Below are 18,793 nucleotides of genomic sequence, written 5' to 3'. Positions count from 1 at the left end.
CTACATCTACTATATGATTTGCCTGACAAGCTGGACAGGACAAAAAATAATATTTTTTTTATTTGTGGTGGACGTAATTCTTTCGTGGCGGGCCGCCATAAATGAATGTGTGGGAAACACAGCAGTGCAATATACACAGTACAATATACACAGTACAATATACAGAGTACAATATACACAGTACAATAGACACAGTGCGATATACACAGTGCTATATACACAGTGCAATATACACAGTACAATATACACAATACAATATACACGGTGCGATATACGCAGTGCGATATACACAGTACAATATACACAGTACAATATACACAGTACAATATACAGAGTACAATATACAGAGTACAATATACACAGTACAATATACAGAGTACAATATACACAGTACAATAGACACAGTGCGATATACACAGTAAAATATACACAGTGCAATATACACAGTACAATATACACAGTACAATATACAGAGTACAATATACACAGTACAATATACACAGTGCAATATACACAGTACAATATTCAGAGTACAATATACACAGTACAATATACACAGTACAATATACACAGTGCAATATACACAGTACAATATACACAATACAATATACACGGTGCGATATACGCAGTGCGATATACACGGTGCAATATACACGGTGCGATATACACAGTGCGATATACACAGTACAATATACACAGTACAATATACACAGTACAATATACAGAGTACAATATACACAGTACAATATACACAGTGCGATATACACAGTACAATATACACAGTGCAATATACACAGTACAATATACACAGTACAATATACAGAGTACAATATACACAGTACAATATACACAGTGCAATATACACAGTGCAATATACACAGTACAATATTCAGAGTACAATATACACAGTGCAATATACACAGTGCAATATACACAGTACGATATACACAGTGCGATATACGCAGTGCGATATACGCAGTGCGATATACAGAGTACAATATACAGAGTACAATATACACAGTGCAATATACACAGTACAATATACAGAGTACAATATACACAGTACAATATACACAGTGCGATATACACAGTACAATATACACACATTTATATATATGTCATACATTTATATATGTCATACATTTATATATTTATATGTCATACATTTATATATTTATATATATGTCATACATTTATATATGTCATACATTTATATATTTATATTTTTGTCATACATTTATATATGTCATACATTTATATATTTATATGTCATACATTTATATATTTATATATATGTCATACATTTATATATGTCATACATTTATATATTTATATGTCATACATTTATATATTTATATATATGTCATACATTTATATATTTATATATATGTCATACATTTATATATTTATATATATATGTCATACATTTATATATTTATATATATATGTCATACATTTATATATTTATATATATATGTCATACATTTATATATATATATGTCATACATTTATATATTTATATATATATGTCATACATTTATATATGTATATATGTGTCATACATTTATATATATGTCATACATTTATATATATATATATGTCATACATTTATATATTTATATATATATGTCATACATTTATATATTTATATATATATGTCATACATTTATATATGTATATATGTGTCATACATTTATATATTTATATATATATATGTCATACATTTATATATATATATATATATGTCATACATTTATATATTTATATATGTGCCTTACATTTATATATTTATAATATATTTATATATATGTCATACATTTATATATTTATATATGTCATACATTTATATATTTATATATATGTCATACATTTATATATGTATATATGTGTCATACATTTATATATATGTCATACATTTATATATATATGTCATACATTTATATATAAGTCATACATTTATATATTTATACATATGCCTTACATTTATATATTTATAATATATTTATATATATGTCATACATTTATATATTTATATGTCATACATTTATATATTTATATATATGTCATACATTTATATATGTATATATATGTCATACATTTATATATGTATATATATGTCATACATTTATATATATATATATGTCATACATTTATATATTTATATATATATATGTCATACATTTATATATTTATATATATGTCATACATTTATATATTTATATATATGTCATACATTTATATATATATATGTCATACATTTATATATTTATATATATGTCATACATTTATATATTTATATATATGTCATACATTTATATATTTATATATATATGTCATACATTTATATATTTATATATGTGTCATACATTTATATATATGTCATACATTCATATATATATATATATGTCATACATTTATATATATATATGTCATACATTTATATATTTATATATGTGTCATACATTTATATATATGTCATACATTTATATATTTATATATAAGTCATACATTTATATATTTATATATATATGTCATACATTTATATATATATATGTCATACATTTATATATTTATATATATATGTCATACATTTATATATGTATATATGTGTCATACATTTATATATATGTCATACATTTATATATATATATATGTCATACATTTATATATTTATATATATATGTCATACATTTATATATTTATATATATATGTCATACATTTATATATGTATATATGTGTCATACATTTATATATTTATATATATATATGTCATACATTTATATATATATATATATATGTCATACATTTATATATTTATATATGTGCCTTACATTTATATATTTATAATATATTTATATATATGTCATACATTTATATATTTATATATGTCATACATTTATATATTTATATATATGTCATACATTTATATATGTATATATGTGTCATACATTTATATATATGTCATACATTTATATATATATGTCATACATTTATATATAAGTCATACATTTATATATTTATACATATGCCTTACATTTATATATTTATAATATATTTATATATATGTCATACATTTATATATTTATATGTCATACATTTATATATTTATATATATGTCATACATTTATATATGTATATATATGTCATACATTTATATATGTATATATATGTCATACATTTATATATATATATATGTCATACATTTATATATTTATATATATATATGTCATACATTTATATATTTATATATATGTCATACATTTATATATTTATATATATGTCATACATTTATTTATATATATATATGTCATACATTTATATATTTATATATATGTCATACATTTATATATTTATATATATGTCATACATTTATATATTTATATATATATGTCATACATTTATATATTTATATATGTGTCATACATTTATATATATGTCATACATTCATATATATATATATATGTCATACATTTATATATATATATGTCATACATTTATATATTTATATATGTGTCATACATTTATATATATGTCATACATTTATATATTTATATATAAGTCATACATTTATATATTTATACATATGCCTTACATTTATTTATTTATATATATATCATATATTTATATATATGTCATACATTTATATATTTATATGTCATACATTTATATATTTATATATATGTCATACATTTATATATTTATATATAAGTCATATATTTATATATATGTCATACATTTATATATTTATACATATGTCATACATTTATATATTTATATATATGTCATACATTTATATATTTATATATATGTCATACATTTATATATGTCATACATTTATATATATATATATGTCATACATTTATATATTTATATATATATATGTCATACATTTATATATTTATATATATGTCATACATTTATATATTTATATATATGTCATACATTTATATATTTATATATATGTCATACATTTATATATTTATATATATATGTCATACATTCATATATTTATATATATGTCATACATTTATATATTTATATATATGTCATACATTTATATATTTATATATATGTCATACATTTATATATATGTCATACATTTATATATATATATATGTCATACATTTATATATTTATATATATATATGTCATACATTTATATATTTATATATATGTCATACATTTATATATTTATATATATGTCATACATTTATATATTTATATATATGTCATACATTTATATATTTATATATATATGTCATACATCTATATATTTATATATGTGTCATACATTTATATATATGTCATACATTTATATATATATATATATGTCATACATTTATATATTTATATATATATGTCATACATTTATATATGTATATATGTGTCATACATTTATTTATGTCATACATTTATATATATATATGTCATACATTTATATATTTATATATATATATGTCATACATTTATATATTTATATATATATGTCATACATTTATATATATATATGTCATACATTTATATATTTATATATGTGTCATACATTTATATATATGTCATACATTTATATATATATATGTCATACATTTATATATATATATATGTCATACATTTATATATTTATATATATATGTCATACATTTATATATTTATATATGTGTCATACATTTATATATATGTCATACATTTATATATATATATATGTCATACATTTATATATTTATATATAAGTCATACATTTATATATTTATATATATGCCATACATTTATATATTTATATATATATCATATAGTTATATATATGTCATACATTTATATATTTATATATGTCATACATTTATATATTTATATATATGTCATACATTTATATATTTATATATAAGTCATATATTTATATATATGTCATACATTTATATATTTATATATATGTCATACATTTATATATTTATATATATGTCATACATTTATATATCTATATATATGTCATACATTTATATATATGTCATACATTTATATATTTATATATATGTCATACATTTATATATTTATATATATGTCATACATTTATATATTTATATATATGTCGTACATTTATATATATGTCATACATATATATATTTTTATATGTCATACATTTATGTATTTATATATATGTCATACATTTATATATTTATATATATGTCATACATTTATATATATGTCATACATTTATGTATTTATATATATATGTCATACATTTATATATGTATACATATGTCATACATTTATATATTTTATATATGTCATACATTTATATATTTCTATACGTCATACATTTATATATTTCTATATGTCATACATTTATATATGTCATATGGCACGTGTGTGTGTGTGTGTGTGTGTGTGTGTGCGTGTGTGTGTGTGTGTGTGTGTGTGTGTGTGCACTCTGCAGTAGCAGCATAGTAATACTCTCCTCTATCTTTCCTCTGCATGGTGTTTACCTAGCAACAAGCATCACCCGCTGCTGGCCATCCCATTGGTCCATTGAAAAGGCAGCAGGGACCAATGGCAGGGCTGTTGCCATGGTGCAGCCTCTAGTTGCCGGGTGGAAATTTGCTGCAAGGCACGTGAGCGTCAGAGTCTGCTTGCCTCCTCACACTTCTCTTGTAATCTCTTCACGTCTCATGCCTGTACAGCTGAGAGGATTCCAGACTTCAACCATTCAATACTGGAACATACTCACTACTTGAACACACTCACCATTCAATACTGGAACATACTCAATACTTGAACACACTCACCATTCAATACTGGAACATACTCAATACTTGAACACACTCACCATTCAATACTGGAACATACTCACTACTTGAACACACTCACCATTCAATACTGGAACACACTCACCATTCAATACTGGAACACACTCACCATTCAATACTGGAACACACTCACGATTCAATACTGGAACACACTCACGATTCAATACTTGAACACACTCACGATTCAATACTTGAACACACTCAGGATTCAATACTTGAACACACTCACCATATATATATACTGTGTATATATATATACTATATATATATATATATATATATATATATATATATATATATATATATATATATATATATATATGTGTGTGTGGATATATATATATATATATATATATGTGTGGATATATATATATATATATATATATATATATATATATATATGTGTGTGGATATATATATATATATATATATATATATGTGTGTGTGTGTGTGTGTGTGTGTGTGGATATTTGGTATATGTGTGTAGTTATGTATATGTTAGTATTCTTTCTGTGGGTATCATTTGTTGATGTTTTCTTCACGGTGTTATGGATTATTACCAGAGGTGGGACCAAGTCATTGCTTTGCAAGTCACAAGTAAGTCTCAAGTCTTTGCCCTCAAGTCCCGAGTCAAGACAGGCAAGTCCCGAGTCAAGTCCAAAGTCAAGACTGGAAAGTCTCAAGTCAAGTCACAAGTCCTGCATTTTGAGTTTCGAGTCCTTTCAAGTCCTTTTGACCACAGACAAATATTTTTACACAGATTGTGTATGCTTTTAAACCGCTGTATTTATTTATTAAAACAAGTGCATTTGAAATAGCAGGAAAGAAAATAGTACTGACATTGCAATTCATAATAGCACTATTAACCAGTCATTTTAAACATTTAACTCATTCCTTTACAGAATAAACACATTTGCAAAAACAAGTGCAACTGTACTTATTTGTACAAAAGTGTTAACATTGTATCTCCATGGCATATTGCATTGTAACTAGTTCCACAGCAGTTTCTATTCTGTTCTTACCTGATCTCATTGATCTCATCTCATACTGTATGTGTGTTGATGTGTGCGTACACATGAAAAACATAACAAATACATGAACATAACAATGAACAGAGTTGTACTTTTTAGATGTCAGGGCCCTATGCAATATGTACACATATTCTTAATATAGTATATATTTTAACTGACCTTTATTTGACTATGTTTGTCTTTTTGTAGGTGGCTAAAATACGCGGTGCTGCTGACCGCTGTCTAACGTTATGTTACTGTGTGTGATACATTGACTAACGTAACGTTATGTGTAGGTACCTCATGCAACCCTGCTTAAAAATCACTTGACAAAAAGTATGAATAAGGTAGCAAACTGCAGTGGACGCAACATATTGCCGTGTTTGAAATGACATTAAAACCATAAACATCTTATAAGTAGACGCAATATTGGTTGCTGTGACGCGAGCAATTTGCATCTTGAAGTGGTGATGAGGAGCCGGCGAGCAGCCTAAACTGACAGTTGACAGGTAGAAAACAAAGATGGTGTCAGCGTTTTCCTGCTCAAATGAGCGGACTGTTGAAAATAGGAATCAGGGGATTACTTTTCACAAGTAAGATTTAACATTAATGTACTATTGGTTGTATTTTATGAAAATAACATTACCACAGAGTTCAGAAGGAGCAAAGATCTTCAATATTTGTATGTGAAAATCACAAATAAATCTTCTGGGGGAGGATGACGCCCCTACAGGGGTTTGGTTTACAAACTTTCTGCCCCACCTAAAACAAAATTCACCAGCCGCCACTGATTATAATGCATTCTCATTTTAGGCAAAATATAAGACAATACTTTCTTAACAGTATAATTGTAACCAGGAATAAGTCTTCAAGTAACAATATTCAAATACTAACATTGTTGGGTAAAACAGAATTTGGTTTTATTCTGAATCTAGTGAAACAGATTGGTGGTTTTAGCTGATATAAAGACTTTCAGGTGTTTATATATGTTTAAGTATTTGGCAGACGCTTTTATCCAAAGCGACATACATAAAAAATACATATAAAACAATCACTGTAAACATGATCATTTAAGGGAAGAATGTAATACAAAATATCAATACAAAGTGTCACGACAGAATAAACTCTCTGCTGCTACAGCAACAGAGATACGGTCTATAAGATATATAGATATCTAATGTATTCATACATTGTTTATGTAGCATGTATATATAACCTCATCATATTGTTTCTTCAATTCAAAAATAGCTGACCGTTTTTTCCCCCCTTCTCTGGGATTATATTCCCAGTTTTAATCTCGGACGTCTGATCACTTATAGCGTATAGAATATTCTATTACTGTTAAGCAAACTATGAATAATAAAACATGTGTCCGTTATCATAGCTACACGTATGACAAAAAAGCTCGTGAAAATGAGTGGTATTCAGTGAGGTAAAATGAATTAAATGCGTTGACAGTTCATTGCTCCTGCTAAATGAATTGCACTGAGTGGAGCGGATCACCACTCCAAGATGGCGGCCCCGCGTCTCGTCTGCGCCAGTAGGCAGTAGCGCTCCATGCTGCGTCTACTTATAAGATGTCTATGGTTATAACGTTAGCAGTGAGTTTACAGCCTCACTCATTTAACTACACAGCAAATAAAAGTCATGTTACTTAGCCAATAAACGTTATCTTACATTCAAAACTTACCCTTCTTTGTGCAACTTCAAATGTCGAACGAAGTTGGAAGTTGTTGCGTCTCCGTCTGTAATATTCCAACTGCGTGATTTGCATACGGCTATTCGTTGACCAAGTCGTAGTTTTTATACCCGAACGAAACCAACTTTGGTATAAATCTTTCTCACTGGCGCGTTGTTTGACAACTCTTGTTCATTGGTTGTCCTGCAATTTGATTGGCTGAATGCTGTGGGATGAAAACAAGGTAGATCTAATTTGATTGGCTGTTGTACTGAGAGCACACACGCTGACACGCAGCACACACGCTGATAGACAGACATGTACAAAATGAAAGCTACGAAGCGCTCCCAAATAACTTTTTAAGCTTTAGGTTTTGGGGAAAGTAGCAAGTCTTGTCAAGTCAAAAGGCTCAAGTCCAAGTGAAGTCACAAGTCATTGATGTTAAAGTCTAAGTCGAGTTGCAAGTCTCTTTACATTTTGTCAAGTCCAGTCATCAAATTCATGACTCGAGTCTGACTCGAGTCCAAGTCATGTGACTCGAGTCCACACCTCTGATTATTACGTTATCATCACTTACAGTGTGTGAATATACACAATATGAATATATTATCTGCCAAAAAAGAAGAAGCTAAAGCTTGCAATACTACAAACCCCGTTTCCATATGAGTTGGGAAATGGTGTTAGATGTAAATATAAACGGAATACAATGATTTGCAAATCCTTTTCAAGCCATATTCAGTTGAATATGCTACAAAGACAACATATTTCATGTTCAAACTCATAAAATTAATTTTTTTTGCAAATAATAATTAACTTAGAATTTCATGTCTGCAACACGTGCCAAAGTAGTTGTGAAAGGGCATGTTCACCACTGTGTTACATGGCCTTTCCTTTGAACAACACTCAGTTTTGGTTTGGGAAGTGAGGAGACACATTTTTGAAGTGGAATTCTTTCCCATTCTTGCTTGATGTACAGCTTAAGTTGTTCAACAGTCCGGGGGTCTCCCTTCTCACATTGCAGGGGCCACACATTTTCAATGTCTGGACTACAGGCAGGCCAGTCTAGTACCCGCACTCTTTTACTATGAAGCCACGTTGATGTAACACGTGGCTTGGCATTGTCTTGCTGAAATAAGCAGGGGCGTCCATAGTAACGTTGCTTGGATGGCAACATATGTTGCTCCAAAAGCTGTATGTACCTTTCAGCATTAATGGTGCCTTCACAGATGTGTAAGTTACCCATGTCTTGACCACTAATACACCCCCATACCATCACACATGCTGCCTTTTACACTTAGCGCCTAGAACAATCCGGATGGTTCTTTTCCTCTTTGGTCCGGAGGACACGACGTCCACAGTTTCCAAAAACAATTTGAAATGTGGACTCGTCAGACCACAGAACACTTTTCCACTTTGTATCAGTCCATCTTAGATGAGCTCAGGCCCAGCGAAGCCGACGGCGTTTCTGGGTGTTGTTGATAAACGGTTTTCGCCTTGCATAGGAGAGTTTTAACTTGCACTTACAGATGTAGCGACCAACTGTAGTTACTGACAGTGGGTTTCTTAAGTGTTCCTGAGCCCATGTGGTGATATCCTTTACACACTGATGTGGCTTGTACAGCCTGAGGGATGGAAGGTCACGGGCTTAGCTGCTTACGTGCAGTGATTTCTCCACATTTTCTGAACCCTTTGATGATATTACGGAGCGTAGATGGTGAAATCCCTCAATTCCTTGCAATAGCTGCTCGAGAAAGGTTGTTCTTAAACTGTTCAACAATTTGCTCAGGCATTTGTTGACAAAGTGGTGACCCTCGCCCCATCCTTGTTTGTGAATGACTGAGCATTTCATGGAATCTACTTTTATACCCAATCATGGCACCCACCTGTTCCCAATTAGCCTGTTCACCTGTGGGATGTTCCAAATAAGTGTTTGATGAGCATTCCTCAACTTTATCAGTATTTATTGCCACCTTTCCCAACTTCTTTGTCACGTGTTGCTGCCATCAAATTATAAAGTTAATGATTATTTGGAAAAAAAAAAAAGTTTATGAGTTTGAACATGAAATATGTTGTCTTTGTAGCATATTCAACTGAATATGGCTTGAAAAGGATTTGCAAATCATTGTATTCTGTTTATATTTACATCTAACATCATTTCCCAACTCATATGGAAACGGGGTTTGTATATAATAAAATTATTAAACAATGTTTAGTAAATACTTACAAAGCCCAAAAGCAGCGAAGTTGTCAGGTTGTGTAAATGCTAAATAAAAAGAGAATACAACAAATTATTTTCAACTTATATTCAATTAAATAGAATGCAAATATTGTCCGTAATATCATCAAAAGGTTGAGAGAATGTGGAGGAATCACTGCACGTAAGCCATGATATTACACACCTTGGATCCCTCAGGTGGTACTGCATCAAAAAGCCACATCGGTGTGTAAAGGATATCACCACATGGGCTCAGGAACCCTTCAGAAACCCACTGTCAGTAACTACAGTTGGTCGCTACATCTGTAAGTGCAAGTTAAAACTCTGCTATGCAAAGCCAAAACCATTTATCAACAACACCCAGAAACACTTCGCTGGGCCCGAGCTCATCTAAGATGGACTGATGCAAAGTGGAAAAGTGTTACATGCATGTGTGATGGTATGGGGGTGTATTAGTGGTCAAGACATGGGTAACTTACACACCTGTGAAGGCACCATTAATGCTGAAAGGTACATACAGCTTTTGGAGCAACATATGTTGTTATCATGGACGCCCCTGCTTATTCCAGCAAGACAATGCCAATTACAACTACTACTACTAACCCACCAGTGCCTCCATGGAAATGCCCCCCTCTCCCTCAAAGAACTACTCACCCCCAAATCCTCCACACGACACCTCCGCTCCGGACAGGCTAACCTCCGGGGACAAAGCTACGAACTATGGGAGACCGGGCTTTCTGCTCCACCGCTCCCAATCTGTGGAATGCTCTCCCTGACCACCTGAGGGCACCACAGACTGTGGATGCTTTTAAAAAAGGCTTAAAAACCCTTCTTTTTAAAAAAAGCCTTTTTATAGATATATGCATACTAGTTCTAGCTATTAGGCTGTTCTAGTTTTTATTTTTTAATTTATTTTATTATTTTTTTATTATCTTTTTATTTTTATTTTTTTCAATACGCAGTAGCACTTTGAGGTTGTTTGCTCAATGTAAAGTGCTTTTTACAAATAAAATCTATTAATATTATTATTATTATTACAACAGCATGGCTTCATAGTAAAAGAATGCGGGTACTAGACTGGCCTGCCTGTAGTCCAGACATTGAAAATGTGTGAAGGCTAAAATATGAGAAGGGAGACTGTTGAACAACTTAAGCTGTACATCTAGCAAGAATGGGAAAGAATACCACTTAAAAAATGTGTCTCCTCACTTCCCAAACCTTTACTGAGTGTTGTTAAAAGGAAAGGCCATGTAACACACTGGTAAAAATGCCTTTTTTGCAATGTGTTGCTGCCATTACATTCTAACTTCATGATTATTTGCAACAACAAAAAAAGAACTTTCTCAGTCTATTCAATTGAATATAAGTTGAAAAGGATTTGTTGTATTCTCTTTTTATTTAGCATTTACACAACCTGACAATTTCACTGCTTTTAGGCTTTATTACAAAACAAGTAAATAAAATGATTGGCTCTCATTTCAATCATTCGACTTCCTGTGTCCAACATGGTGAGTTTGTCAACAATAAATAAGTATAAACATAACAATGTAACGAACGGGACAATACAAGAAAAGCGATCCCATCACACTTGTAGTATCAATCTGATACTGATACCACCTTTGGAATCGATATTTGGATGGATCTCTTACACAAAGCAGCCAAAACATGAATTTATATTCTTATGTTGTAATTGTATCCCCATCACAGCATCTCTGCCTGGGAATATTATATATTCTTGTCTTTATTTATGTGCTTCAAAGCATGGGATTGTTGTTTATGAGCACAATCTTTCAATATGAGTGAGTAATTATACTTTAAATATGTTGTGTGAGTAATTATACTTTAAATATGTTGTGTGAGTAATTATACTTTAAATATGTTGTGTGAGTAATTATACTTTAAATATGTTGTGTGAGTAATTATACTTTAAATATGTTGTGTGAGTAATTATACTTTAAATATGTTGTGTGAGTAATTATACTTTAAATATGTTGTGTGAGTAATTACACTTTAAATATGTTGTGTGAGTAATTACGCTTTAAATATGTTGTGTGAGTAATTATACTTTAAATATGTTGTGAGTAATTATACTTTAAATATGTTGTGTGAGTAATTATACTTTAAATATGTTGTGTGAGTAATTATAGTGCGTTATTAGGCCATGGTGTCTTTATTTAGCCATGACGGCTCAGCTGTTAGTCAGTGCAAGAAGGTCTCAGGCACTGCTTGGAGCTACAAATCATATATATATATATATATATATATATATATATATATATATATATATATATATATATATATATATATATATATATACATATTTATACAGTATATACATATTTATATATTTATATGTATATACACATATATATATATATATATATATATATATATATATATATATACAGTATATAAATATTTATACAGTATATGCATATTTATATATATATATATATATATATGTATATATATATATATATATATATATATATATATATATATATATATATATATATATATGTATATATATGTATATATATATATATATGTATATATATATATGTATATATATATATGTATATATATGTATATATATATATATATATGTATATATATATATATGTATATATATATACATATATATATACATATATATATACATATATATATATATATATATATATATATATATATATATATATATATATATATATATATATATATATATATATATATATATATATATATATATATATATATATATGTGTATGTATGGCAGTGTCAGCACAATACACATGAAAGACAATCAGTCCTGTGGATTATTATTATTATTATTTTTATTTCATAAGCAGATCAAGCAAGCATCACTAATTGGACGTGTGTGTGTGTGTGTGTGTGTGTGTGTGTGTGTGTGTGTGTGTGTGTGTGTGTGTGTGTGTGTGTGTGTGTGTGTGTGTGTGTGTGTGTGTGTGTGTATGTGTGTGTGTGTGTGTGTGTGTGTGTGTGTGTGTGTTCCCAGGCAGCAGTGCTGTATTTAGCGGGTTAGCAACAGGACAACTTTTAGCTTCATGCTTCATGTTTCATGCTTCATGTTTCTAAGAGGGAAGTCACGTCTCCCCTCCTCCCCTCCTCCCCTCCTCCCTTCCTCCCTTCCTTCCCTCCCCCAAAGGCTCGCTCCATTTCTACCTGACATCCTCAAACTATTTCCGCCATGGAGCCCTTTGAAGGCGCACTGGTGAAGCCGGCCAAGAGCTCCGCCCACACAGCTAGGCGCCGTCCAATCACAGGCGGGGACTACACTGTGTGTGGCCAATCAGCTCGCAGCTGCCACGGCGTCGGGTAGCAACAGAGCCCACAGGGGCGCGTGGTGCGCATGCGTGAGGGAGAGGACGCCGGCAGCGAGATTTGACTAAACAGCCAAACTTCATCTTTTCTTTCCAAGCGGCATCACTGTGTGACTTTAGACCACATGAACACATTTCACGGCACCTTTATTCCTGACAACATGGCAACTTGTTGCTATAAATGGCCAGCACGGGAGAGTCTGTTTGGAAGACACCACTTGCGGAGCACGGAGGGGTGTTTCTCCGCCCACACCCACGCTTCCAACTTTGCAGCCTGAGTGTCCTCGGCCCACAGAAACCTGCGTGGATGTACACGTCAACTTGGGTGGATGTGACACTCGGCTGTGGGAAGAGTGTCGGCGTCAAAGCGGAGCTTTGTGGCGGCCAAAAGAAGCTGCTCCCCCCCCCCCCCCTGCCGCCATAGTTGGTAGAGTCCGCTGTCAGGGCGGGGAGAGAGAGAGAGAGGAGAGAGAGGAGCGGGCGGCAGAAGGCAGGAGGCAGATAATATAATATAATATAATGTCATGTCATGTAAGGGAAGTGAAGAGTGATCAACATGACGCCCAGCTGCCCTTTTCTCCTTCAACCTGGACCCAGCAGCTAGACCTGTTTGCTGAAGACACTTTGACAAGAAGTCAGCAACTTGGACCCAGCAGCTAGACCTGTTTGCTGAAGACACTTTGACAAGAAGTCAGCAACTTGGACCCAGCAGCTAGACCTGTTTGCTGAAGACACTTTGACAAGAAGTCAGCAACTTGGACCCTCAAACTAGACCTGTTTGCTGAAGACACTTTGACAAGAAGTCAGCAACTTGGACCCTCAAACTAGACCTGTTTGCTGAAGACACTTTGACAAGAAGTCAGCAACTTGGACCCAGCAGCTAGACCTGTTTGCTGAAGACACTTTGACAAGAACTCAGCAACTTGGACCCAGCAGCTAGACCTGTTTGCTGAAGACACTTTGACAAGAAGTCAGCAACTTGGACCCAGCAGCTAGACCTGTTTGCTGAAGACACTTTGACAAGAAGTCAGCAACTTGGACCCAGCAGCTAGACCTGTTTGCTGAAGACACTTTGACAAGAAGTCAGCAACTTGGACCCACAAACTAGACCTGTTTGCTGAAGACACTTTGACAAGAAGTCAGCAACTTGAAGACACTTTGGGATTGTTGCTCACCTTTTTCATTCTTTGGATCTTTCACTCTGGACTTCTCCCATCTGACTTCTCCCATCTGACTTCTCCCATCTGACTTCTCCCATCTGACTTCTCCCATCTGACTTCTCTCATCTGACTTCTCCCATCTGACTTCTCCCATCTGACTTCTCCCATCTGACTTCTCCCATCTGACTTCTCCCATTTGACTTTCTCCCATCTGACTTTCTCCCTTTTGACTTTCTCCCATCTGACTTTCTCCCATCTGACTTCTCCCATCTGACTTCTCCCATTTGACTTCTCCCATCTGACTTCTCCCATCTGACTTCTCCCATTTGACTTCTCCCATCTGACTTCTCCCATCTGACTTCTCCCATCTGACTTCTCCCATCTGACTTCACCCATCTGACTTCTCCCATTTGACTCCTCCCAACTGACTTCTCCCATTTGACTTCTCCCATCTGACTTCTCCCATCTGACTTCTCCCATCTGACTTCTCCCATCTGACTTCTCCCATTTGACTTCTCCCATCTGACTTCTCCCATTTGACTTCTCCCATTTGACTTCTCCCATCTGACTTCTCCCATCTGACTTCTCCCAACTGACTTTCTCCCTTTTGACTTCTCCCATCTGACTTCTCCCATCTGACTTCTCCCATTTGACTTCTCCCATCTGACTTCTCCCATCTGACTTCTCCCATTTGACTTCTCCCATCTGACTTCTCCCATCTGACTTCTCCCATCTGACTTCTCCCATCTGACTTCTCCCATCTGACTTCTCCCATTTGACTCCTCCCAACTGACTTCTCCCATTTGACTTCTCCCATCTGACTTCTCCCATCTGACTTCTCCCATCTGACTTCTCCCATCTGACTTCTCCCATCTGACTTCTCCCATTTGACTTCTCCCATCTGACTTCTCCCATTTGACTTCTCCCATTTGACTTCTCCCATCTGACTTCTCCCATCTGACTTCTCCCAACTGACTTTCTCCCTTTTGACTTCTCCCATCTGACTTCTCCCATCTGACTTCTCCCATTTGACTTCTCCCATCTGACTTTCTCCCTTTTGACTTCTCCCATCTGACTTCTCCCATTTGACTTCTCCCATTTGACTTCTCCCATCTGACTTTCTCCCTTTTGACTTCTCCCATCTGACTTCTCCCATTTGACTTCTCCCATTTGACTTCTCCCATCTGACTTCTCCCATTTGACTTCTCCCATTTGACTTTCTCCCATCTGACTTTCTCCCTTTTGACTTTCTCCCAACTGACTTCTCCCATTTGACTTCTCCCATCTGACTTCTCCCATCTGACTTCTCCCATTTGACTTCTCCCATCTGACTTTCTCCCTTTTGACTTCTCCCATCTGACTTCTCCCATTTGACTTCTCCCATTTGACTTTCTCCCATCTGACTTTCTCCCTTTTGACTTCTCCCATCTGACTTCTCCCATTTGACTTCTCCCATCTGACTTTCTCCCAACTGACTTCTCCCATTTGACTTCTCCCATCTGACTTTCTCCCAACTGACTTCTCCCATTTGACTTCTCCCATCTGACTTCTCCCATTTGACTTCTCCCATCTGACTTTCTCCCTTTTGACTTCTCCCATCTGACTTCTCCCATTTGACTTCTCCCATTTGACTTTCTCCCATCTGACTTTCTCCCTTTTGACTTCTCCCATCTGACTTCTCCCATTTGACTTCTCCCATCTGACTTTCTCCCATCTGACTTCTCCCATCTGACTTCTCCCATCTGACTTCTCCCATCTAACTTCTCCCATTTGACTTCTTGGATTTGACGTCTGGACTTCTTGGATTTGACATCTGGACTTCTTGGATTTGACGTCTCAGTTGCAGACTTCTTCAAGTGGACGTGTGCTGGCTGGGAAACAATCAGGTCCGTGGAAGTTCCCTTCAAAGTCCAGGCGAGACAAAGCGAGGACTAATCTTGGCACCCGGACCTATTTTTACCTGCAGGAGCGATGGGGTAAAAGCAGAAATCCAACTCCCCTCCTTGTCCAGCGGCCCACCTAGCAGCATGGCGGGTGGGCTTTGTTCCAGAGACTTGCAGCTCCTCAAATGGATCCACAAGATCAAGGCAGCAAGTTTGTGTTGAAGCACTTGGAATACCTTCTGGACTGGATCTTAATTCCTTGGATATGTGTGCTGGACTTCTGCTTTGCTACTTCGGGTGAAAGCCATCCACAGGAGGACCTCCTTCCTTTGGTCTACCCTAAACAAAGTTCATAGGCCATCCACAGGAGGACCTCCTTCCTTTGGTCCACCCTAAACAAAGTTCATAGGCCATCCACAGGAGGACCTACTTCCTTTGGTCCACCCTAAACAAAGTTCATAGGCCATCCACAGGAGGACCTCCTTCCGCTGGTCTACCCTAAACAAAGTTCATAGGCCATCCACAGGAGGACCTCCTTCCTCTGGTCTACCCTAAACAAAGTTCATAGGCCATCCACAGGAGGACCTCCTTCCTCTGGTCTACCCTAAACAAAGTTCATAGGCCATCCATAGAGGGACCTACTTCCTCTGGTCTAGCCTAAACAAAGTTCACAGGTCATCCATAGAGGGACCTACTTCCTCTGGTGTAGCCTAAACAAAGTTCACAGGTCATCCACAGAGGGACCTACTTCCTCTGGTGTAGCCTAAACAAAGTTCATAGGTCATCCATAGAGGGACCTACTTCCTCTGGTCTGCCTAAAGAAAGTTCATAGGTCATCCATAGAGGGACCTACTTCCTCTGGTCTAGCCTAAAGAAAGTTCATAGGTCATCCATAGAGGGACCTACTTCCTCTGGTCTGCCTAAAGAAAGTTCATAAGCCATCCATAGAGGGACCTACTTCCTCTGGTCTAGCCTAAAGAAAGTTCATAGGTCATCCATAGAGGGACCTACTTCCTCTGGTCTGCCTAAAGAAAGTTCCATTCAACCCTGACAAACCAAAAATGCTCCTGTCCTCATCCTCCAGGGAAACATAACACCTTCTCATCAAGAACTCCACAAAGTGTTCCAATCTTTATATTTGTAAGTCCTACTGAACACCACTTGGTTGCCTTAGAAACCACGCTAACGAGGGAGGAAGCTAGCGGAGACGGTGCCTTTGGATTTGACTTGCCACCTTTTGGAGATTTACCCTGTCAGCAACTGTGGAGTGGAACACACCTGATGGAGGCTGCACACCACTTGCTTTGACTTGGCTTTCCCTTCTGGATTGAGCGTTGGCCAAGCGTTTCCATGGTGATCACATCATCATCTGTGGAGGACAAGACCGCGCCCCCCTGCAGGATGGTCCAATCACAGCCTTGGATCACCTCTGCCCTGCATCGCGACAACAAAAGTCAGTCCTCACACACCTGTTAGCAATAGCAGCATGCTAACTATGTTGTCTAGTCTCTTGCACAAATTTACGTGCGGCATGTAGCGGCTACAACATGCTGCCTTTACTTTCTGTAGTCCAAAACCTTGAGCCTGGATGAGCTTGTTCCATGTCCACTCACGTCCTTCCTGTTTCTTCAAAAGGGTCTTTTGTGGTCAAATATCTGTGTGCCCATCTCCCAACCAAACTTTGAATAATGCTGCGTCAAC

General features: G+C 34.0%; 1 protein-coding gene across 2 annotated transcripts in view; it reads left to right on the top strand.

Moving 5' to 3' along the window:
* dyrk1b (dual-specificity tyrosine-(Y)-phosphorylation regulated kinase 1B) overlaps positions 1-18,793 on the top strand; it is a 107,539-nt gene that overhangs the window by 17,425 nt on the left and 71,321 nt on the right. The window contains exon 1 of one of the 2 annotated variants that reach the window (XM_062062424.1): positions 16,432-18,545. The exons of the other annotated variant lie outside the window; for it this stretch is intronic. Coding sequence (XP_061918408.1) covers positions 18,443-18,545 — 103 coding nt within the window. The 5' untranslated portion in view covers positions 16,432-18,442. Of the gene's footprint in view, positions 1-16,431; positions 18,546-18,793 lie in introns of those variants that run through there. 2 annotated transcript variants of the gene reach the window in all.

This window comes from Entelurus aequoreus, linkage group LG11 (assembly GCF_033978785.1).
Source record: "Entelurus aequoreus isolate RoL-2023_Sb linkage group LG11, RoL_Eaeq_v1.1, whole genome shotgun sequence".
Taxonomy (NCBI): Eukaryota; Metazoa; Chordata; class Actinopteri; order Syngnathiformes; family Syngnathidae; genus Entelurus; species Entelurus aequoreus.
The sequence above is the reverse complement of the archived record's forward strand: the minus strand, read 5'-3'. Positions and strand labels throughout refer to the sequence as shown.